A 26,191-nucleotide genomic window follows, 5' to 3' on the forward strand; every position below is an offset into this window, starting at 1 on the left:
CTCCAGGTTTTAAGGCTCAGGAGAATGGCACTGTGGGTTCTGTGGGAGGTGAAGACTGGCATCCCACTCAACAGAGAGGCCCCTCAAATAGATGGACTTACCCATGCCTTGCCAGGCACTGAAGGTAAAGCCTAGCCTCTGTGATGGACCAGGTGAAAACTAACTGAGTGAAGATCATTTTGTTGCTGATTTTCTGGACAACATGAGCCCTGGGTTCCTGTAGAGTCCCAAAGGCAGGGAAAGCCCCCCACCCTGAGACCCTGTGACAAAGTTGATGTTTCCTTCCCAAGACAGCTAGAATTATGCCTCTAACAAGTGGATTTTCAGGCACCTATATTAATCTCCATGTATATAGTATATGTGTACACATGTATATCAATAGCTTACTCACAGCTATCCTGAGCACTAAATTACTAGAAGGGGGAATTTACACTTTATACCCGGCAATACTGAGTGGCTTTCTCAAATCACTGTTCTTATTAGAGCTCTGTCTTCCCCATGGATAGTAATGGTGGCACCTGATAGTTAACAACAGGGCACAGCATGGGTGAGAGGGAACAAGGCCACCTCCCAGTGGGCGATGCTCATCACCTAGATGTGGTGGGGGACTGTGAAGGGCTTGCCTGACACCAGCTGGGGTCCCGACCATAACCTGGGTGCAGAAAGGGCCTGAGGGATGATCTAGTCTACAGTGCTTCTCGAGAGCTGAGGAAAAAAGTCCAGAGAATTTATATGGATAGTGGGGTGGGGTCAGTTCTTTTAAAAAGAAATTTAACGTTTACTCATTTTTGAGAGACAGAGAGAGACAAAGCATGAGTGGGGGAGGGGCAGAGAGCGAGGGAGACAACAGAATCTGAAGCAGGCTCCAGGCTCTGAGCTGTCAGCTTAGAACCCAATGCAGAGCTTGAACCCATGAACTGTGAGATTATGGCCTGAGCCAAAGTCAGACACTTAACTGGCTGAGCCACTCAGGTACCCCCTTTTTTTTAAAAAAAATTTTTTAATATTTATTTATTTTGAGAGAGAGAGAGAGAGACAGTGCATGAGCAGGGGAGGGGCAGAAAGAGGGGGAGATACAGAATCCAAAGCAGGCTCCAGGCTCTGAGCTGTTAGCATGGAGCCCGATGCAGAGCTTGAACTCATGAACTGCGAAATCAGACCTGAGCTGAAGTCAGACACTCAACTGACTGTGCCACCCGGGTGCCCTGGGCTGGGGTCAGTTCTATGCTGAGGAAATGAACACATTTATTCTTTATGTCTACATTATTTTCCGATTTCTCATTTCCATGTACCAGGCAGAGCCCTGGCATTGAGGCTTTCACTGCTCTAGAAGCACACTCCTGAAGTGTGGGGTGGCCGGCCAGTCTCCCCAAGGCTTCCCGCAGTATGGATGGGGTGATTCCCCAGTGCTGAGTGGGGATCCCTGCTGCCCACTCTTGCTACTTTTGATGGCAGAAACAATGTTGGTGAATTGAGGATCTTCAGTCAGTAAGTTTGGGTTCTTAATAGGTGCTTTCTAAGACTGTATGGTTGGAGTAAAACAGTACCCTTTAAAAATACTAATCCGGGAAGTAAGATGTAGGTGATAAAAATTAACATACAGTGTATGGAAAAAATAACAGAAAAGACATTCCATAGAAGTAAAAGATTTTGCTAAGCATGGCAGGGTCAAAGAAGGGCGCTATCGTGGTGCCAGAGTGGGACTCTGTGCCCTTTACCAGGACTCTACCTTCAAAGGAAGTGGCTGCCATTAACGGTGCTACTCGCCATTGACAGGACCTAATGTCAGCATTCAAGAGAAATTAGCTCATGAAACGCTTTTCTTTCTAAACCTACACCAACTTCCCCCTTCTGTATGAATAGTGAATCCTTTGTTCAAAATGTCTTTTCTTAATTATTCACACAGAAACAGCTTTAAAATAGCCAGCCTCCATAGTGAGTGGTTTAGGATTATTGCTAACCCAGGCGAATTGTTTTATGGTTGTGGATCAGTCAATGACCCTGAGGTAAGACAGAGCAGGGCTGTGGGCGTCAGTCTGTGGGTTGCTTTTGACAGCTTTGCAGCAGCTGAGGAAACAAGTCATTGGTAGTTACAACATCAGATCCAACACTGGATCCAACACTGTTACTGCAAGTGCAGACCCTGTTCTAAAACCAAGCCTGCCCTGGGTGAGGACCCCTGAGTCCTGGGGCTGAGGCTGACCATCAGGCTGCCCAACACAAAGAAGTCCCCACTAACCACTACCCATTCCTTTGTCTATGTTCTTCTTGGACCAAGTGGATGAGGACATTTCCTGGATTGCTCTACATGAAATGGGATGAAGCCAAGTATACACTGAAGCTTGGACCTGATAGAAAACACCCAACTGTCAACTTTCTGGGTGTTTCCCATTTGCCCTGCAGCTTTATCCTCCCCCTACTCTGCACCCTCAGGGCAACCTGCCTGGAGCCCTGTAATGGGCTCTCTGCTCTCTGCCCTTTTGCTGATGAGAGGCACTGGTCAAAGCCTGTGCCAAAGAAGGTGGTCAGAGTATTTATTTTTCCATCATCTTCTCTCCTCGAAGCCACACCTTCTTGTAAGTAGCTTTCTCCATTAGCTCCTTTCATCATTTGCCTCTTTGCCAGGCCCAAGAGTGGCAGTGCCCCTGTAGTGCCATTTCCAAGCATGACACTATCCTTTGCTGGTGTTCTTAACACCTTGCTCATTCTTGCATCAACATTCCCTACTGAAGCTACCAGGATGGGTAGGGAATGCGGATGACTGGTCCATCTGCCGAAGTCAAGATCATACCAACTATAGATCCTTCTCTTCAGTCTTCTGCAACACTCCAAAGGCCTGGGCATTTTCAGTTTTGTCTTGGTGACATGCTAAGTGTGATTCTCTGACAGAGAAGCCCTTACTGGCTGAGGGCTTGAACACACCCTCTATCCACTACTCTCAGCCAAAGTCTCCCCATCTTGCTTCCCTAGCATGTGCCGCACAGGAGCACCTCCATGTGCCAGGCCTTTGGAAGTGGAGGCTCCACTCTGCAGCAGCCGGGAATAGCTGGCTGACAATGGAATCAGAGTCAGAAGTCCTTGCTCCCCAGTCCAACCAGCTGAGGGTACACTCCAAGTGCACTGTCAACCCATGCTGGTGGGGAGGCAGTGCCCATGGGAGATGTATGCTGGGCCTGAGAAGGGCAGAGGCACAGAGTCTTCTGCGTGTATATCTGAGAAGCCCTTGAACATGTGATTTTGCAAAGATTTATAATGAAAGCGGTTATGAGTAAGATAGGATATTTGCTCTGTCTCAGGAAGAACCTACATCTGCTTTAGACACTTGTTTTGAACGAACTATGTTATCTTTAGGAACTCCAAAGGAGACAAGTTTGGCTTGCTCCCCAAATCTCTTCTTCATTGGGATGTCAGAGGAAATGCAAAGAAAAAGGAGAAGACTGAAGTCAGGTTTTGTGTTTCCTCAACCCTGGAGGCCAGCAAGGCTGGGAGGGCAGGAGATGACAGACACTGCTCGTGCCATTTAATACTTAACTCCACCAGGCGGCTACCTGTCTTCTCGTCTTTGCAGACAGGAAAACTGAGGCTCAGGGAGGTTACATAACTTGCTCATGTACATAGGAAGTGACAGGGTCTCCTATTTTCCCCAAAGTCCATGGTCTTTCTTACCTTAAGTTCAACACCCACAGGAGGGTTGTATGGAAAAAGGAGAAAAGTCAGGCAAAGCCACAGAGAGTGTCTTTAGAGGGGGCTGGCCTAGACAGGTTGGATCTGGGAACAAAGGGAAAATTCAAGGGATCTCAGCACCAAACAGCCAATGGCCCCTGCCAGTCAGGGCTGGGTTGGAACAGACCTTATCTGCAGAGCAGGGGGTTTGCTGCAAGCTTCCAGAGTCTGAGTTGGAAACACCGGACTCAGACAACACGCGTCCCTTCCTCACTGATCTAGGTTAGGCCAGCCTCTCTTGCTACCTGAGCCCAAGGAACACGGGCCTGCTGGGGCCAGCAGCTCACCTGCCTGCTCCAAAGCCACCATGGTCGCCTGCTCGATCAAGTCCCGTTCGATGAAACTCCTGAAGTCTTCACTGTACACACTCAGATCCGGCAACTGGAATGTGTAGATGGGCATCTCCAGGGGGAACTGCTCATTGTTGCACTCACTGGCCACGTGGGACCTGGCCAGGGAGACGATAGCCGAGCTGGCGTGGGAAATTCCCCGAGAAAGTCGCTTTTCTGCAGGGGGGGTGGGAAAGACAACCACAGGAAATGAGTGGGGTGGCTGTGTGGCTCAGTGAGCATGCGTGTCCACGCACGTGCGTGCACAAATCTTCTCACACACTTACACACACACACACACACACACACACACACACACACACAGGCGCTCACACACACATTCACCCACACACCTGTCACTCTTTTCCCGCAGGCCTCCCTGCTGCTGGGGCTAACATTACCACCACCTGGCATATGGCACTTACTCACTCTGAGTCATAAGACCATTCAGAAAGAGACAAGCTGGGAGTCTACCACACAAGTATGCATCAGCATCATTAAAGATCACCAGGCTTCTTTTTGGGTCTTAAGTTACATCTAACTCCAGTCAGCAGAGCTGTCCCTGCTAGCTCTGAGGGACACGAGCCAGACTGCTCTTTGTTTCATCCATTTACATACTTCAAGCAAGAAGCAATTGGTTCAGGCTTTCCCCACCACGGCTTGGATGGTAAGAGAGGTTACTTTACTAAAGTTACTCTGATAAATGCATCTCGCATGACAATGCTCCACATACAGATATGAAGCCATCACATCTACTTCTCTTCTGTCTGGTTTTTCTTCATCACAGCACTCAGAAAGTACTGGGCTACTTTAGTCTTATTCTGTCTGGGCTTTCCAACAAAAGGGTGAAAAGCACCGTATAGAATTCCTCTGATGGACATGATGTTACTCTGTTAAGAAGTTAATCATGTGATCTCAATGCCACAGCAAAAAAGTGGATGTCTTTGTTTTCCTTCACTCTTGCTTTTTTTTAATTAAAAATTTTTAATGTTTATTTTTGAGAGAGAGAGAGAGAGAAAGAGAGATAGAGCATGAGTGGGGGGAGGTGGAGAGAGAGAGGGAGACACAGAATTTGAAGCAGGCTCCAGGCTCTGAGCTGTCAGCACAGAGCCTGACATGGGGCTTGAACTCATGAGCCATTAGATCATAACCTGAGCTGAAGTCGGACCCTCACCTGACTGAGCCACCCAGATGCCCCTCTTGTTGTTGTTTTTTAATGTTTATTTATTTGTTTTTACAGAGAAAGAGATCGAGAGCATGTGGGGAGGGACAGAGAGAGAGAGAGGGAGAAAGAGAATTTCAAGCAGGCTCCATGCTCAGCACTGAGCCTGACACAGGGTTTGATCTCATGACCATGAGATCATGACCTGAGCTGAAATCAAGAGTCAGATGCTTAACCGACTGAGCCACCCAGGCTCCCCCCATCCTTGTTTTTTTAAGCCCTGTCCTTAATAGCTAACATTTACCATGATACAAGGATTCTTAAATACAGGGTGTTAGGGAGAAGTTTTCTTGTTTACAATCAATATCTGTAATAACAGAGTTATTTTAGCAAGACAGAAATCCTCTTTCAATCATCTCAGGAAAACAAAATTCAAACTGCTGTTTGGATGAGTATTGCCTAAACCCTGTGGCAAATTCATAAAGTATATCCACTCAGGTCATGAGGACTCCCACTTCATTTCAGATTAGCCTGCTCACTGATCAGGCTCTGCGCTCATGCTGATGTTGCTCTGAAGCATGTCTCTTCCTGCCTGTGCTCACAGAAAACCCACACCTGTGCCTACATCCCGAATGGGAGCTTCTTACTTTCCCATGGGCAAGAGGAGTGGACAGAAATGTCATAAAGTAATTTTGCTACAGCAAACCAAAAACAAGAGCCTTTTGACCCTGGGGTAGGTTGGTTTTAAATTTAAAGTCAATTCTCAGAAGCCTCAAGTATCTGTGCATTAAAATGCATAGCGAGTCCCACAGAGTATTTTAAAATGGGTAATTTTGATACACCTTCAATTAGATTCTGAGACCGTGATGACTAGTTATTTTGAGGAAAGGCAAAGAGAAGTTAAACCACAGCAGCCATGGGAAAGAAGAGAAATGGAGCACATAGGGCCTGGCTTATCTACCATGGGGGATGGCCCCAGTGCTTCCTGCACTGTCCACATTCTGAAGAGCAAGAACAGAGTAGACTCCAAATCTTTCTGCCATGTTTCCAGGTCTTGCAAGCCAGGCTGATGTCTTGTCTCTTGCTACAATCTACCATGTCTTATCTGGGAAAGAAGGAACTGCCCCATCTACTAGGATCTGATGGAGATGGAAATCAGTTGTTCTTTAATACTTGAGGTGCTACATGACCTCACGGTCCACTGGGCAGACTCACAATGCTGCTCTCAATAGTGGGAATCTGCTGGGCAGGGTTATCCATACTCCTTCATGGTTTATCACTCCGTACCTATTTGCTAGTTAATGACATGCTATTAGGATCTGAGAAACATTGCAATTTGTAGTATAGTATGATGCTATTTAGCAGTTCCAAATATTAAATATTTGGAGTCTTGGGGTGCCTGGGTGGCTCAGTTGGTTGAGCGACCGACTTCGGCTCAGGTCATGATCTCATGGTCTGTGAGTTCGAGCCCTGTGTTGGGCTCTGTGCTGACAGCTCAGAGCCTGGAGCCTGCTTCAGATTCTGTGTCTCCCTCTCTCTCTGCCCCTCCCTCACTCATGCTCTGTCTCTCTCTGTCTCAGAAATAAATAAATATTAAAAAAAAATTAAAAAAAAAATAAATCAATATTTGGAGTCTGAAAGAAAAAGCCTGAAAGAAAAGGTCTGAAAGAAAAGCCCCCAAAGGGGTGTGTGCCTGGTTGGTTCACTCGGTTAGGCATCTGACTTCGGCTCAGGTCATGATCTTATGGCTTGTGGGTTTGAGCCCCGCGTTGGGCTCTGTGCTGGCAGTTCAGAGCCTGGAGCCTGCTTTGGATTCGGTGTCTCCCTCTCTTTCTGTCCCTCCCCCCGACTCTCTCAAAAATAAACATTAAAAAATTAAAAAAAAGAAAAATCCTTTTTGAACTAAAATTAAATTATGTTAAAGCTCATATAATGAGAAATATGCTCCTAATTCTAACATTTCCCCATCACCATCTCCATGAATGCACATAATCACACACAAACATACACATGCACATACACATTGATTCTTTACACATGAACTCAGTGATCTTTCTTTTAGGGGGGTGTAAATGAATCGTGTTACAGGAATTACCATGTTCAAAGTTATGCCCCAGAGAAATATAGAGATTAAAAAATCATAGAGAATGCACAGAATTTTACAACTATTGACAAAGACAACTGTGATTTAGGCCAGGGTGGGTGTTTTAACTACATTTCCTTATTTTCTGTATTCCTGATGCTCTGGAATGTGGGCATCCCTGACCAGGGAGAGGCTTTCCCTACCAGGACTAGCCAATTCTGAGAGCAAATAACTCAGAGGGAAGGAGCATGCCTTTCCTAGAAAACTGACCAATCCAGAGGCCATACTCTGAACCACGTCTTCTATCTGGTTCTTCCACTCCAGCAAGCACTATTCCTCTGCATCCCAGGGCAAGGTACAAGACAATCAGGGATAGCTTCAAAACCCCAGAGAGCCTGCTGAAATTATTTAATCTTGCCAATCCTGTATCTGTTTACTTTGCCTTGCCTTTTCCAAGGAAATCACAGTAAAGGCTCATGCCCATGTTTTTTCTCTTTGTCTCCTCTGCTTCCTGACCAAACTTGGTGCTTCCTCATGTGGCCATGGTGTGCCATGCTTCCTGCTTTTAGGGAACTGTGAGTATAAAAATTTCCCTCCTGAAATTCTTTTCTATGTTTGCATATCTTATCATATCTGGTTAAAACAAATCCTAGGTATTTTTAAAACAGGTGCACAAACCTTTTATGAAAGGGACAGATGTAAGTACTTTAGGTTTTATAAGTCATGCAGTCTTTTTTTAGTATTTATTTTGGGGAGAGCATAAGTGGGGGAGGGGCAGAGAGAGGGGGACAGAAGATCCGAAGCTGGTTCCACATTGACAGTCTGATTCCAGTGAGCCTGATGTGGGGCTTGAAATCACAAACCATGAGATCATGACCTGAGCTGATCATATACTCAACTGACTGAGCCACCCAGGTGCTCCATAAGTCATGCAGTCTTGGTCACAACTGAACTCTCTAGCACTAAAGCAGCCATAGCCAATGCATAAATGAATGGACATGAGGATGTTCCAACAAAAACTTATTTGAAAAATAGTAGCCAGAGTTGGCTCATGGGCCATTGTTTGCCAACCCCTAATTTATAACATGGAGATATTCATTTTCCATGTTAGTGCACTATGATTTCAAGAACTCAATTAAAGGATACATATATCTAATTCAGAAACTATAATTTTTAATTTTTATTAAAAATTTTTTTAACGCTTAGTTTTTTTTTTTTTTTTTTGAGAGAGACAGAATTCAAGCGGAGAAAGGGCAGAGAAAGAGGGAGACAGAGAACCTGAAGCAGGCTCCAGGCTCTGAGCCGTCAGCACAGAGCCCAATGTGGGACTTGAACTCACAGACCACAAGATCATGACCTGAGCCAAAGTCAGATGCCTAACTGATTGAGCCACCCAGGCACCCTCTAATTTTTAAAAAGTAGATAGGATTGTTCACAAAACTCAATAGAATTATATGACAAACATGTTTTTTAATTCCTTAAGTAATATGTGATAAAAATTACATAGCAGCAGGTATCAGGTATGTATTAGGCTCTGAATCCACCAAGCTCTCTGGAAGCAGAGAGGAGAGTCCTTCTAGCCCCCTCAGTGGGAGGATAAAATAATGGAATGGTTGGTTTGCTGCCAGTCAAAAAGAGTAGGAGCAGCCATGTTGTCATCTGTCTGGATTGTCACTGTGTGAGAGAGCCCCGCAGCCTCAACTGTGCGGTGCTGAAAGAACAGTCATGGAAAGCCCTGAGGGGGAAAACTACAGGGAATGATTAGAAGTGGTAGTCTCTCCAGAGTCACACCTAATGGAAGCAATGGAGGAGAACTTAACAACAATATAACCAGATAGACAAGAAGTGACAGAGCCTTGGTGTCCTTTCCTAACTTGCCTTGGAGACCTACAGGAGCAGAAGAGGGGAGTGGGCTAGGGTTCATGGATAGAGGCTCCAGGTGGGGGGCAGGATTCTGGCCATGTCTTTCCTCACCCTGGCACAGTCCTGGGCAGGTTACTGCTCATACCATCACCTTCACCGGGTGGGCAAGCAACATTGTTGGCCAATGGCAGCTGGAGGAACATCAGGGGAGTGCTGAACCACAGCTGGGGGTGAGGCACCAATAACAATAACAGGTGGGCTGGCCAGGCCCTAAGCCTTCCCTCCCCTCTCCAACACATGCTGTGAGCTTGATGGTTACAACACATGGTTGCAGCTTCTGGAAATGAGCGATTGCTAGAACAGAGGTGCTGGAGGTTCCCTATGGAGTGGAGCTAACTGCAGAGAAGGAAGCAAGCAGGGAACATTTTCAGCCCCTATTAAAGCATTCAAAGATCTCCAACTTAAGTGCATTTCCCCCACACTCTCATCCAGAGGAGCACAAGCCAGAGCCCATGTCTTTGTCCCTTTCCCTGATATACAGTATGAGCAGAAATGGCTGATAACCACAGGTGCTCTGCAGTCACATGGAAAATTCAGGACACACCTGAGGAGTGTTACGGAAAGTCTACAATGTACCTGTGCCAGACGAAGCAAAGTAAATAGACTGGAGGGCAAGATTTTAAACTAAGCCTAGTAAATGTGTTCAAAGAGATAAACAGAATATTAGGATGCAAAATAATAATGGCAAAGGGCTAATTTGGAATGGAAAGTGTGAATGCTGATTAGCAGAATGGATTCAAATAAAGAATGAATTAGGAAGTTGGAAGACTGGGTCAAGGAAATCTCTTAGAAAAGGTGAAAATGCGATTTAAGAAAACAATGGAGGGATGGTTTTAAAGCACTCAAGGAACATAATTTGGATCTAGAATTCTTGTTCCACTAAACAAAAATTTAAGAATATCATGTAAACACCTTTAGGAACCCAATGCTTAAGGACTAATTACGTAAAAACTCTTTATGAAAGTAGTCTTTGAGAAAGTACTCTTCCTGCAAAAGATAAATGTGAATAAATAAAGTTAATGGTTGTCTAAGTAGATAACAAAATGAACCTAAATGTGATTGAGGACAAGTGGAGGTAGGAAGGGAGAAGACAAAACACACTCATACTAAGGTATGTACCCTGTTTTCTTCAGGGTAATATTTAGTTGTTAATACATTTTTTAAAATGATAGAAAACATAAAAATAGGTTTGCATAGGTTAGGGGTAACTATTACCTAAGTAGAGGTAGAAAGTATAACTTTCAAATCAGTAAAAAAATTTAATTAGCCAAAGGATATAGAAAAGGAGAAAAACACACCAAAAAAGCCTGGCAAATAACACATACAACATAAAGAACTACATGCATGATAATAATTACAATAAAGTAAATGGATTAAATTCACTGTTCAAATGACAGAGACTCATGGATCAGATAATAAAATAATATCTGATGACAAATTATTTATAAGAATCACATGTAATATAAAATGATAAGGAATGATTCAAAATAACAGCAGAAAAAATTATATTCCAGGCAAATCTGAGCCAACAGAAAGGCAAGATAGAGATTTCATATCAAGTAAAACAGATATAAAGATAAAAAACATTCTAGGGCGCAGAGAGACACTTTATATGTCGGTAACAAAAGAACACTGGAACAAGATGCCCTAACAATTACGAGTGCATATACATCTAACAAGATGGCCTCAAAATACAGTGGAAAGAATGAAACTAAGAGAAAAAAACGGATAATGTGCATTAACATTTCTAACTCAATTCTGGCTTTTCCAGACAACAGAGTAAGCATAAAAGAATAATCCAAGATATGGGTTCCAATGTAGCTTGAATAATAAGGCTGGGCTAACAGAAACAAAGACAACATTCATTCACAACAGTTTGGGAGGGCTGAGCTAATGCAATAGGATAAGAAATGAAATTCATTTAATGTAATTACATTTCATATGAATGTTAAGAATTTAAATTATTTCAGATATTATGATCATATATATATTTAGAAACCTCAAGATATTGTCTTAGAAAAAATGATTAGTTTTAATAAGAGAATTTATGTAAATTACTGCATAAAACATAAATATGTAAAAACAAGTTGCTTTTCTCTGTGCCTAAAATCTTAGAATCTAACTAAATGGGGAGGCATATTGAATGTTCTTGGACGGGAAAATGATATTACAATATGCCAATTATTCTTAAAATAAAAATTCAACCCAATCCATCCAGAATTCTAAGTTTAAGGTTTATATGGCAGAATAAATATCCAAAAATAGTGAAAAATTTTGGAAAAGAATAGCAGTAAAAAAGTTGCCTTAACAGAAGTTATACTATATAAAACTACCAGAGTCAAGGTAACAGGATGAGTGACCACACGAACTGACAGACACAGTCCAGAAACACATCCAAGTATATTTGGGAATTTAATATATGGCAAAGTTGGCATTTTAGTTCAGTGGAAAAAGGATGCTTTATTCAATAAATGTGCCAGGGTAAGTCAATCTTGATCCAGAAGAAAGCAAGACTAGATTCTTCCTTACTACTTACAAAAAATTCGAATCAATCAAAAGACCTAAGAACAAAATTTTATTTTATTTTATTATTTATTTATTTATTTATTTATTTATTTATTTTTATTAGAAAGAGAAAGGGCACAAGTGAGTGAGGGCACAAGTGTGGGGAGAATCCCACGAGAGTCAGAGAGAGAGAGAGAGAGAGAGAGAGAGAGAAAGAAAGAGAGAGAGAGGAGAGGGAGAGAGAGAGAGAGAAGCGGGGCTCACCCCAAGTTGGGCTCTAGTTCACCTGAAGTGGGGCTCAAACTCACCAACTGTGAGATCATGACCTGGGCCAAAGTCAGATGTTTAACCCACTGAGTCATCCAGGCGCCCCCTAACAACAAATTTTTCAAACAAATATAGGAACTTTGTATTCCAGGAGATCTTCTACAGCAAGAGAGGACACCTATCAGCCATGAATGCATAGTAATACAAACACTTTGTTGGCAGAATACTCTGTAAACAAAATCATAAAGTAAATGATTCACTGGGAAAGACATACACGTATATAAAAATATATGTTTGTTGTCTTCATCACAAAGAATGTTACAAATTGATAAGAAAACTGAAAACAAATAGAAAAATGGGCAAAGTATGTGAACAGGGATGTTGCAGAAGGGAAAATCCAACTGGCTAACAAACAAATGACAAGATGAAAGTTAAAACAGGAGACCTGTTTTTTACCCTTCACAGTAGAAAAGCAATGTAAAACCATCACAAAATCATCCAGGACTGCCAAGAGTGAAGGGAGACACCTAGTTTTGCACATGGTGTTGGCACAGCAAATCCACTTTGGGAATGCTGACCCATAGAAATAAAAGCACTAGTATGTAAGATCATGGGCATAAAGTTGTTTGTTTTAGCATTGCTAGGAGTATTGGAAACAAAACACCCAAGAAAAACCAGGATAACCATTAATACAGGAGTGGTTTAGAAATGACTGTACAGAACAATATATTGAGACTATACTCATGATTGTTCAGTGAAACAAGTGATTTGAGAAGCATTATGTGCATTTGACTCTGATGCATTCTGAATGAGTGTAGCAAAAGGACAGACCAGGATGCCATCATTGGTTATTATGTCAGTGAGATTTGAGATGGGTGGAGAACAAAACTCTGAAGTTTTCTTTATATCTTTCCACTGTTTCTTCCATTACAGTAAACACATCTGATTCTTAAGAAAAAGAACAGAAAGGGGCGCCTTGGGTGGTTCAGTTGGTTAAGTGTCTGATTTTGGCCCAGGTCATAATTTCACAGTTTGTGAGTTTGATCCCTGAGTCGGGCTCTGCACTGATAGCATGGAGCCTGCTTGGGATTCTCTCTCTCTGCCCCTCCCCCATGCGCGCGCATGTGTGTGTGTGTGTGTGTGTGTGTGTGTGTGTGTGTACGTGTTCTCTCTTTCTCAAAATAAATAATAAATAAACTTTAAAAATACATAAAAAAAGAAAAAGAACACAGAAAAGGGAGCCCTTGGGACACTGAACACTGATGATGAACAGATCTGGAGGCTATGCTACTTAGGGAATAACTGAAGGGACTAGAGGTGCTTGGCTTGGAAAGACTCAGGTTCCAGGAGGAGTGCTGGCCCTCAATCACATGGGCTCCTAGGGGACTGGACTGCCTCTCCTGCTTTTCTGAGGCAGAGGGAGAAGTCAGGAACCGGAAGCAGCAACGCACATTTCAGCTTGATGAACCGAGAGCCCGATTTGCCTGCAGCTGAGAGGTGATGACCTTGCCATTCTTTGACTGCCACCCCCCCACTACCCCCTGCAAGCCATGGAACCCCGGAGAAGCTGTTTCTGAGCTCAGTTCCTTGCCAGGTACCTTGGGCGATGTCGTCCTGCCTCTGAAGGCAGGGCCGTTCCACCTTGTGCCCGGGCTGCGGTGGCTCTCGTTCTGGCTGCTTGGGACACCTGCCCTCGTTGAACACATGTGGCAGGTTGGCTGTGTGCACCTGTCGGAGCTGCTCATAGTCACTCAGAGCGGCTGTCAGGTCCCAGTTTTTGCCTGTGGACAAGAAATGACAAGAAATCACAATATGAAGGATCTCACTGTAGAAAAAAACTGTACGAGAAGCATTATTTAACAAAATTTTTTTTTTTACAGTTCTTTATTTTTGAGAGACAGAGAGAGACAGAGTACAAGGGGCAGGGGGCAGAGAGAAGGAGATACAGAATCCAAAGTGGCTGCAGGCTCGGAGCTGTCAGCACAGAGCCCGAAGCAGGGCTTGAACTCACAAACCGTGAGATCATGACCTGAGCTAAAGTCGGACGCTTAACCGACTGAACCACTCAGATGCCCCATGAGAAGTATTTTTAATTATCACTTTGACTAATGAACTTTCCACCAGCGTTCTTGTTTCTCAAAAGGGTAAAATGGCTTGATGCATAATCTCTAAAAGCAGAATTTCGCACCTGCGGCTGATGTCCATATGCAATATGTGACTGTATCTACTCTCAGCCTTTAGATTCACACACACACACACACACACACACACACACATACACACACACACACACACACACCACTTCAGAACATTACATTCCTAATTATCATGCCCCCCTCCACCCCTTTGAAAATCAAGTTGTAGAGCTTACTCTCTGAGAGAAGCAAAACAAACAAAAAAAATCAATAAAAAGAATTACCAAATTTTCTTTGGGCTTTTGCTTAGAGTTTTATTTCTCTTTTTAAGCTTAATACGGGTAAAGGAGAAGCTTTGGAGGAATTCTCTGTGTAAATGCCTTAGCAGCAGGCAGACGTCCGAGCTCTGAACCTGAACTGGGTGAGATGCTAGTCCCGACTGGGGTGCTGGCCTGGGAGAGTTGTAAGCAGGGCTCCTGGGCACGGAGATGGGTGTGGTGTTGAAGGGGACTTTCCATAACACTAGGGGGAGCTGTTCTGGGAGCTGGAACCCTGTGGGTCTCTAATTCCTGAGTCTGAGTCAATGGACTTCTAATGGAAGCATGGAGTCTTCTGGCATCATGAGCTTTTTAAAGACAAAGAACTAAAAACCTGGCTTTCATGTTAAAGAGAAAATAAAATCTTATCCTCTTCTGGATAACTTCAAATTGCAGGTATAAGCCATATTGACCCAATTACATGCTAAATTATATTGTATATACAATATAATGAGGCTTTAAATATACGAAATAATATCAGGACATCTTTTTTACCTCTTCTACTTCTAGTGAAGACGAGAAGTAGACTTGATACCATCAATCATCATATGTAAGTTATATGGCCACTTGTAATGTAATCACATTTTTTTCCTCCATAGTTAGCTAACAGAGACACAATAGTTGTATCTTTGTACTATCTTAGTGGATAAGAAAAGCAAACTAAATTATCTGGGTCACCCAACAGAAAAAACAGCGGGAGTGGGTGGTTTTGTAAGTGATAATAAATAGCTGGGGCATTGGTGTAATGCAGCCTGGTTATCATTAGTAATAGAAGTGGAGGGTGGTGGTTGTGGCTGTGGGGCTGGGGTGGTGGCCATGACAGGGCTGGTTTTGGGAAACTAAATTGAAGCATAAATGTCATAACACACTTTCACACTCACATAGGACTAAACATCACAGTGTACAAATATAACCCACGTGATCTAAACCTGGCATTTTCAAGCATAAGGGTTAGTGATGATCCAATGGGCATTAATGTTCCAAGAAGGCAAAGATAAGACTCTTGCCCTTAGGGAAATCATGCCTAAGCGGGGGTGATGACCTGAGTGGGCTACTCTGCTCTAAGGCACGGCTGAGGGGGCCACATGCCCAAGGGAGGATCAAGCCTGTGTGGAGGAAGAAGGTCAAGGAGAGAGGAGGTGAAGGAGGAGATACAGGTCTGTCTTGATTAAAACCCACACTTTTGGGGCTATAGTTTCCTTGAAGCTGGTCTTGTTTAGGGCATCACAGCTCCTGGTTATGGACTAACTTTCACACCTCCACCCTGCCTTGCCCATTCATCATGACCCTCCGGAAAAGGACTTGTCCTCTTCTTCTGCATCCTTCACTCTCTGTCTCCAATTTGCCAATGTTTTCAGCTGCTGGGTCCTTACCCCCATGCACTTACCTGCATCATGTGAAATTCTCATTCAGGTGTCACTAGGTCCATCTAAACACAGCAGGCTATCAGGCCCATGGGGGAACAGCAGAAAGCCTCACTAGAACAGGGACATTTAACAGTCCCTTTTATCCTATGCCTCTGAATACTTCATGTACCCTTTTCTTGCTGCTTTGCCCTTTTTTGCCCTTAAAACACATAGGTTCCCCTATTTTTTATTTCTTTTCTTCTCTTTAAAAATTTTTTAATGTTTATTTATTTTTGAGACAGAGACAGAGCATGAGTAGGGGAGAGGCAGAGGGAGAAGGAGACACAGAATCTGAAGCAGGCTCCAGGCTCCAAGCTATCATCACAGAGCCTGAAGTGGGGCTCAAAATCACGAACTGTGAGATCATCACCTGAGCTGAAGTCGGACGCCCAACTGACTGAACCACCAGGTGCCCCTCTTTTCTTCTCTTAATTTATATCCTCTTTTGAAGGTCAAGACCATCCCTATGTGAAAAATCTTAAATCTAGTTGTAATTTCTATCCTAAGCTTCAAGGCCAAATGTCTAAGTATGACAGAAGCTAGGTGACTATCCAATTTCTATTTTCCTCTAAATCTTGATGCACAGAATGCTGATTTCAGATTGCAATCCACACAGCTAGAAATACTCATTTTTCTCCTGTAGCCAACACGAGATCTTCAAAGTATGTTCTTGTTGTCATATCTCTATTTGCTTACTCTGTTCCTTTTTCCAGAAATATTTCCTCCAAGCAGCAGAATAGTATAACTGTATGAAAGAAGACCTCAATCCAAAGACTACAGGGAATAAGGAAGTTGCCTGTTAATTTTTTTCCTTTAGGCTATGCCTTACTTTGTGCATATCACAATACATTAGGCTACTGGATTAATAATAAGCACAGGTTTTGTAAGTACCAAAATCTCTAGTACAGTTTACTGATGAAATGTTTGTGATTTAAACTTCTAACTCATTTGATGTATTCTTAAGAGTAACATCAAATGAGGCCAGATCTCAAGTTAAACTTAACATATGCATTTTGGCTCTCAGAGTGTGCTGCTTTAATTTAGCATGAAAGTATCACATTAATAAAGGGAAACTACAAGTCAGAGATGCATGGGCTTATAGGAATATATGAAACAGGAAATGACTAAACTCAGGGGAAAAAGCAAAAAAGAGGCAAAGTCATTTCCAAAATGAAGTTAAATTCTAAGGGCGCAAAGAAAAAATAGACCACAGATAGCATAGTAAGGACCATAAAAATGGAAAATAAGTGGAAAAAGTAAAGAAACAAAAGCTAACAGAGAAATGGCAGATATAGAATGTAGGTGAAAGACATAAAACATACAAATAATTGTAGCTTAAAATAAGAAATCTAAAATAATGGAAAAGAAAAAAATAATTTAAAAAGTAAATAAAAAAAAGCAAACTTCTCATACAAAGATTTGATTCTACATATTAAAAGGGCACACTGCATAAAAGGAAGTTGTCCTAGTAAAATACCAAGACATATCCTTATAAAATTGTGTTTTAAAGATAAAGAGAATTCTTTGAATATTTAAACAAAAAATAAAGAAAATCAGGATTGTAACATACTTCTTGGCAGCCACATTCAATGCCTGAAGTCAATGGAGTCACATCTACAAAATACTTAAAGAAAGGAGTGTGAGCTAAGAAACTTTTATATTCATCGAGGCTATCCCTTCATGTATAAAGGCTACAGACAAACCATTTTAAACAAGAATGCATCCAGGAAATACTACTCAAATGGATCTTTCTTGAAAAAACTATTAGAGGATGGGCTCCAGCCAATCAAGAGATGAATGGAGGTTTGGCAAAGGACATTAGGCAGCAGTAAATTTATTTAACTGTACATCTAAGAAAAAACAAAGGTACAGATACAAGTGCAAGAGGAGAAAGTCAATATTCTGCCAAAGCAAAAATGATACAATCAATACAATGGTAGAAGGCAGAAAGTAGAAATAACATACAGTTGCCTCAGTTATGATACAGGGGAGTTAAAAGATCAAATACAAATACGTAAACATACTTAGCAATACAGAGGTGAATGCCAAAAACCAGATAAAAGATATGCTACTAATTAAATTGGATGGGAGGAGACAGAAAAAGAGAGAAGGGAAGAGGAAGATACAAGCTAATTTTATTGAAGCAGATCGTAAGAACTAACACTGTCTAAAGTAAAAAGGACACAGAATATTATATAAAGGTATAATTTAAAAAAGTAAACCATAGATAAAAAATGCAACTTATCAGGGCACCTGACACCTGGGTGGCTCAGTTGGTTAAGCGTCCAACTCTTGGTTTCAGCTCAGGTCATGATCTCAGGACTCATGGATTCAAGCCCGCATCTGGCTCTGTGCTTTGGATTCTGTCTCCCTCTGTTTCTGCCTCTCCCCCACTCACAGTCTCTGTCTCTCATCTCAGAAATAAACATTAAAAAACCCTGCAACTTATCTAATTACCAGAAAAATATTTTTTTAATGTTTGTTTATTTTTTGAGAGAGGGATTGACAGAGTATGAACAGGGGAGGGGCAGAGAGAGAGAGGAAGACACAGAATCTGAAGCAGGCTCCAGGCTCTGAGCTGTCAGCACAGAGCCAGACGCAGGGCTCGAACCCACGAACCGTGAAATCATGACCTGAGCCAAAGTCAGATGCTCAACTGACTGAGCCACACAGGCGCCCCCAGAAAAATATTTTTTAAGTAAAAAGCTAATAAAATATGCTGAAAGACATTTGAAATATTTATATACAAACATAGAAAATATGATACAACAGAACTAAGAACCACCATATCTGTCAGCGCGATATATTTAAATAGACTTAATGCAACTATTTAAAGAAGAAGATTTGCATGAAAGTCTAGGTATTTGCTGTATATAAGAGATCTATCTAGAGCAAAGTGATTCAGAAAGGTTGCAGCTAACAGGGAAGGGCCGTGGTTTATCAGGGTTACCAGGCAAAGATAAAACAAACAAAAAAAAAGCCCAAGATCACACTGTATACACTGTATGTTATCTAACTTGACAATAAATTATATATATATATTAGAAAAATAAAACAAACAAACAAACAAAAACCAACATAGGGGACATGATCTTATTTCTATCTATCTATCTATCTATCTATCTACATATATATTATATATATGTATATATATACATATATAAGTGTTTATTTTATTTTATTTTTGAGAGAGAGAGAGAGAGAGGGAAAGAGAGAGAGTGGGGGATGGGCAGAGAGAGACATAGAATTTGATGCAGGCTCCAGACTCTGAGCTATCAGCATAGAGCCCCATGCAGGGCTCGAGCTGACGAATTGTGAGATCATGACCTGAGCCAAAGTTGGTCGCTTAACACACTTAGCACCTGGGTGCCCAACAATTCACAATGGAGATGTATATTAATTATGCTTTCTTTTCTGTAGTTTTGAAGTCTTGCTGAGCCATGAGGGACTGACTGTCCTTCTCAGGCCTATCTGATTCCTCATGATAGCAAACTACCTCCCTGGAAATGTGCCTTTCATGTGCAAACCAACCAATCCAAACCCTGACTCACACTCAGGGCAAATGCTCCCCTTTGCTAATCACTCAGGGCCAGGTACCAGACAATTTGGGGTGGCTTCTCCACCCTGGAGCCTGCTAAAATTCAAACCAGCTAACCCTAAAACTTATTATCCTGCCTATCCAGCCTTACCTGTTCCTTCCTGCAGAAATCACAATAAAGGCTCTCATCATATTTCCCCCCTTCTCTGTGCCTCCTGACTGACCCTGATACTCCTGTGTGGCCCTGCATGGCATGGCTCCTGTTCCTAAAGAACTCTTTCCTTCATGAGAGTGATTTCCATGCCTGTGTGCCTTACCATACCCAGTCAGAACAAATATTAGGTACATATTAAAACAGAAGACATAAGAAGCATGAATATATGCATACTAAATAAAAAAGTAGAAACTGTACAAAACAGAAATTGCCATGAAAGACTAAAATAAACACACTGACCTTTCCTATTAACAAGAGAATGCCATAAATAGCAGATTGCATTGTAATGTGGGAATAAACAGCCTCCAAACTCCTGAGGCCCTAACAACAGAATCTTATATTTTACTCATACCATAAGTCTACTGTGGGTTGGAGAAGCTCTGTCACGCCTTCTCACTTCAAGATTCAGGTGGACAGAGCAGCTGGTCTTAAAAACTGCCTATCAGTATGGCAGAGGGACAAAAATCTCTAGGGTATCTCTCATTAACAATCAAATACCTTGGCCCAGTAGTGACTTCTCACTTCTGTTCTCAACCCAAGGCTGAAACTAGGCACAGGGTCCCTCCCATCCAACCACAGGGGCCAGGAAGGGCAATTCTCCCACACACCCACAAGGGGGAGGCAGAGTGCTGGACATAGTCTTTGAACACCAGATGTAACATTAACATACAGTAAAAGAAAATAGCCTTCATACATAAACAAAAACAAATTAGATGACATAATGGAAGGAAGTATTCCATTATGCAATTTCATAATTGCAACTAAAAGACAAAATACTGAGAAATAAGTTTAAAAGAGATATGTAAGAGATCCATGTTCTTAGTTTGGAAGACTCAATATCATCATTTCTTCCTAAGCTAATTTATAAATTTAACACGATCCCAATTAAAAAAAAATAAGCAGGGCTTGGAATCAGACAGGCTCATTTTAACCTTCATCTGGAAAACTAAGCTAGAATAATCGGGACTCTCTGAAACAAAGGAACAATGAGGAGACAGGGGCACTCACAGACATAAACCTGCTCTACTGTCTCGATAATACTACATGAACCATCTGATAAAGCAATGGAACATAAGGGAAAGTCCCAGAGAGACTTAAATTCATACAAAATGTCAAAAGATGGTATTGATCTGGGGAAATATTTGCACTTCATACCACACACAGGAGTCGTCTCTGATGCAGGTCAGATGCTAAGAAAACCAAGGTGGGTGCATGCTGGCAGGAGGGCTGGTGGGAATGAGGCAAGGGGTCTGGGGGGAAGCAGCAGCAGACCCACCCTGAAGGTGCAACAGAGCCTTCCCTGAACTGACTGGCATTGCCTTTCAGAGGAATTCGCATTGTGGTAAGGGGCACAGACATAAAGAAGGCACTGGATGGGCGTTGCCCCAGTAGGGGACTTGGTCAAAAAGTGACTTCCTTCCACTGGGGGACCACTGAAGAGGGACTCAGCTGTGAGCCATCAGCAGCCTGGCTCCCTGCTTCCCACTCTGGCAGGAGTCCCTGGGTCCCTGGATGAAGGGATCTGAGCACAAGAGCAAATGCTACACCCTCTATTTTCTCCTGTGCACACACGTTTGTGTTTTGCCCAGAAACCAATAAGGGGGAAAAACAGAATAACAACCCAAAGATAGAAACAAAGGACGTGAACAAAGAGTTCACGGAAAAATAAACAACTCTGAAATAGATGAAAAGATGACAAATTTCACTCACAAAAGAAATGCAAATTACAAATATACTGAGGAATCATTTTACATGTATCAAAGTAGTGAATGCAAAAGTTGGCAACCCACCTGGTTACCAAGTTTGTTGGTAAACAGGCTTGCTCATCCACTTGCTACTAAAAGTACAGAATGACAAAACCCCAAGTAATTTGTCAAAATTACATTGCATTTATCCTGTGACCCAGACATCCCACTTCTGGGCTTTTGTCCTTTGGTTAATACTTATACACATAAGATGAGGTATGTACAATATAGTCACTGCAGCATCATTTATAACAGCAAGATAATGGAAACAAGCTAAGTGTCCATCTGTGGAAGAACATTTAAATAAACTACGGTGCACTCCACTTAACATAATGATATGCTATTGCATAAGAGAATGAAGCCCCATGGAAAGATCTCTAGCACACATCTGGGAGTGAAATAAGCAAGGTGTTGAATATTCATAATCCTACCTTTTGAGTAAGGATAGAATAATATATAAATTCTCTCTATATACATTAAAACATACAAATAAGTGTGTGCTTATATCTGCATATGCAAATGCTAGACAGGTAAACAAGAAACTAACACAAGCAATGATCCCGGGGTCAGGGGGAAGTGGGGTCCAGGGGACAGAGAAGGTACAATATTGTCAATTTCTTCCTCTTTTGAGTGTTGAACTCTTTAGATAAATCACTTATCTAAAACAAATAGAAAACAAAACTAAATGCAAAAAATTTTAAATGATTTAACAATAATTACCAGTATTTTAAGTGTACCAAGGTAAGAACTCTCTCTTAATATGTAGTGTGCCAAAACTACAGAATGGAAGATTTCATCTCCTTCACATTTGCAGGCAAAATTCTGAATTTCCTGCTATTAAATACAGATGGAAATAGAAAGAGCCAATTGAAATAATGGAACTTCTTAGCTAGCTGATATTTATAAGACTGTTTTAATTAACCTATTTTTATAGAAATGTGGGGAAAGAAATGAGCCCAAAGGCTGCCTCAACTAATCTTCCAATAGGTCATAGTTCACCAGATACTTGTGCAATATAACAAATATGATAATAAGGTAACAAAATCATATGGCTGATATTTGGATATCTGTTTTTTTTTAGTTTATTTATTTATCTTGAGAGAGAGAACCAGTAGGGAGGGGGAGAGAGAGAGGGGACAGATCTGAAGCAGACTCTGTGCTGATAGCAGAGAGCCTGATGCAGGGCTCGAACCTATGAACTGTGAGATCATGGCCTGAGCCAAAGTTGGATGCTTAACTGACTGAGCCACCCAGGCGCCCTGATATTTTGATATGTTAAAAAAATTATGTATTCTATTGCCAGCTATATAGAGGCTGGTATGTGCAGTAAATTTAAACAAATGTTGAAAGAAAAAATAATATTTATGCACATTCACTCTTTGACCCACTGCGAAATGGTTTTTGTGATCCCCTTTCTACTGAAGCATTCTTTTCAAGATTACCAATAAGCTTGATGTAGATAAATCCAAGGTCACTTCCCTGTTCCCCATCAATAAAGGCCTCTCTTCTCCTTGATTTCCTTTCCTTTTTTGGGGCAGAGGAAAAGAGAAAGAACTAATGTGCAGCGTTAGACTGTGACTCTCTTTTGACTTCTAAGACATCACACCCTACTAATCATCCTTTTATTTCAATGGCTGCTCTACTCCTTTCCTTTTAACAGCACCTCTTCCTCCTTCACTAAGTCCCTAGATGTTGTCATTTCAGATCTGGGCCAAACTCCACTGGGAGGTATTTGAATGAAATTTTTACTTCTGATTTAAAGGAATACAGATTTAAGAGGAGGGTTGACCTGTGCTATTATTCCCTGTTCTCACTGACTGGAATGCAGACATGATACCTGGAGCTGTAGCAATCATCTTGCAAACACTAGGTAACAAGCACGAAAAGGCCAATAGCTAAGAATGCTGAGTGAGGAAAAAAAAGCCTGAATAAGAATCTGGACAGATTACTGCCAGCAAACCCCTAACTAATATAGGGAAAAAACAGGACAGAAACCTACACTGAGACCTAATTCTGACAGGGTACCCAGGTCAGGATGTAACTTGGGACCTGGAGGATGACCAGAGGTGCTCTCTGGAGGATGTCTCATTTAGGCCGAGACCTAAAAGAAGTGTGAAAGCCATCTTGTCAAAGAATCAGGGGCAGGGGGAAGAGGGGTGGCATGCTGGGAAGAAGACAGCACATCGATAAACCTCGAAGTGAAATGACCTGGCACATAAAGGCAGTTAAGTGTGAATGCAGCACAGAGAGGAGACTGGAGAGGCTGCCTGAGGAGACTGAAAAATACAGGAAGAGAGACAGAGGTTTTGGGACAAGGTACACCTTTAAGGGTCTTGTGAAATATGTGCTGGGATCTGAACTTCATCGCAAGGGTAAACATGAGCTACTGAAGCACTTCTAAATGAGTAGGGCCTGATCCAATTTTTATTTTAGAAAAATAAAGTGTTTGCATTAAAAAATATCTCTGGTTAAATAGTAGAGACGGCATTAGAATTGGTGACGCTTGTGGCAGAAAGCACATTAGGTGGGGCCTATAGCAATATTGATGTGAAATGAGATGGCCTGGTCCAGTGACAGTGAGGATGGAATAATGGCGGGGGGGGTCTCCTAGGTGCCAGACGAGGGGGAGAGGGAGAGGTGAAGGCAGGTGTTCAGGATTCCGGGGACTGCTCAGGAAATGTCTGGCTCAGTTATGGTAATCCACATCTGGAAGACTACTCAGCCATTAAAAATGAATTTGCATATACAACAGATTTGAGAGGATTTAAATGAAGTAGTATTGAGTGAGAAAAGCAGTATGATGACAGTGTATTCAACACAATAACCTTGGCGACACAGAGCAAACACAACTCTGTCTGGTCCACGTCCAGTGTTATCATGCTTTAGCATCCAAGGTCAATTCTACACCCCTGCTGCCTTTGCAGGAGAGGAGCGTGAGTGAATGCTCCTGGAAGGGATTCCCAGTAGAATTCTGGCAACAGCCTCCAATGAGAAGCATTCATGCAAGATTGATTGGAAGGCTGAGCACAGGCTGGTTTTCCATGGAGTGTTGCAAGCAGATGCCTGGGCAGAGAGCAGATGGAGATTGGCTGTAGATTTGGGGAAAACTCCTGAGAAACATCTGCTTGGCAATCCAACTGCTAGGGTGGGTGGGGGGTGGGGGTGCCCTGTGAGTCCTGAGGCTTCAAGGACTTCCAGAGTGGATCTCCTCAGTGAGAACACAGCTTCCCTAGTTCCCTTTCCTACTTGGAATATCTAGAATGACTTGTGTCTCCTTCGCCAAATGCTGACAGATACAGAATTTGGTATTAGAAATGGTTCCTGGTATTAGAAACACAGAGATGACACTAGTTCTCTGACACTGTAGGAAAACCAACAGCTGTTATGCACAGACACTGTGATGCAAAGAAGGGGTACAAAGAGCATGGTAGGTGAACTCTCTTGACTGCACTGGGTAGCATGCAGGAAAAATGGTGAGCATTAGGACAGTAAGCAGGAAAGATTGGGCTTTGAAAGCTGGATGGGATCCTAAGAACACTAAGTGGGTTCTGATGATTGAAACCTGGTGCTCTTAAGAGTTAAATTAATCAAAAGTTAGTTACTTAATTAGTTAAATTAATTTAAAGTTAAATTCATAACTAGGAATCCATTCCATGTAAAATGCCATGTATCCTGGATTCCAGCAATCCCATTTCTAGGAATATAGCCTCAGGACATATCTGTACCTCTGCCATATGCATAAGGAGTGCCATGAAAAATGGGCACAGCAGCCTGCTGTGTAACTTTTAAGCATTTCCAAATGCTTGGGCTCTCTATACTCAGGATGCTATTAATCAATTAATCTAAACTGTGATATCACAATATGTGATAAACCATTTTCATAGTAGCTGAAGGAATATCACTACAGGACAGGGGTGGCTCCCACACTGTACTCTAAGGAAGACCACGGATCTGCTCTGTAGGCTCCTGGTTCAGGCAGGTACCCATGGGTGCTGATGATATACATATGAATGAGGACACCTGTGTGCTTTGTAAGAGGGTGACAGAACAAGAGGTGAGACGAGCATGCAAATAGCTGCTGTGGACTGAGAGCTGGGGTAGTCTGCAGAGGGACCCAGGTGCCCCATTATTTGTGAATGAGGCTTGGAGCTTTCCAGAAGAGAAACAGGAAGGGCAGTGCAGGGGAAGAGAATACAAAGGCTTGGAGGCTTGCAAAACCATTCTTTGCCCAGTGAACTATACAGATGTGCTGGGGTTCCAGGGATATGGGAGTTAATCAAGAAAAAAGAAATGACCATGAAGTGGCACACATGAGCTTTATGGGGTGATGCTTCCATGGGGGAAGTTCCTCACAGGAGGAAGCTGTGCATCAGAGACCACCTATGTGTCTCTACTCAGAGAGGGGGAAGGGCAGGGAACTCCGCCCAGGAGAGAGAAGCACACAGGAGCAATGGTTTCTGTGTCCCAGTGATGTCATTCAGCAGCACCATGGGGAGTCTGGGTCAGAGAGGTCTTAAGGGCAGCAGCAGCCTGCTGTCTCAGAGCCATAGACTTTGTCTTATCAATGGCGAGCAGATGCTGGGGGAGGATTTGCAGGGAATGCAAAGCAGGAAGGCTAAATGTATAGAAATCTGCTTACATGAGCTATGTTTAAAACAAATGGATGTGTGAAAATGTGAGTTTGGGCTGGCAGATTTGGACTCAATCTGCAATAAGGAAACAACCAACCTAGGAGGCAATACACAGATCTGTGGTTCATTTATAAAACAAGAGGTCAGCAGGGCTGCCCTACAGAATTTGACCAGAGACGACCAAAGTGATACTCTCTTAGGTGGAGTTTTAAA

General features: G+C 42.4%; 1 protein-coding gene across 1 annotated transcript in view; it reads right to left on the minus strand.

The window, feature by feature from the left end:
• Window positions 1-26,191, minus strand: part of OTUD7A (OTU deubiquitinase 7A) — a 183,623-nt gene that overhangs the window by 71,813 nt on the left and 85,619 nt on the right. The window contains exons 4-5 of the mRNA XM_047864481.1: window positions 13,591-13,773; window positions 4,011-4,229 (exon numbers count right to left, since the gene is read on the minus strand). Of these exons, the coding sequence (XP_047720437.1) occupies window positions 4,011-4,229; window positions 13,591-13,773 (402 nt within the window). The remainder of the gene's footprint in view (window positions 1-4,010; window positions 4,230-13,590; window positions 13,774-26,191) is intronic.

Source organism: Prionailurus viverrinus, chromosome B3 (assembly GCF_022837055.1).
Source record: "Prionailurus viverrinus isolate Anna chromosome B3, UM_Priviv_1.0, whole genome shotgun sequence".
Taxonomy (NCBI): Eukaryota; Metazoa; Chordata; class Mammalia; order Carnivora; family Felidae; genus Prionailurus; species Prionailurus viverrinus.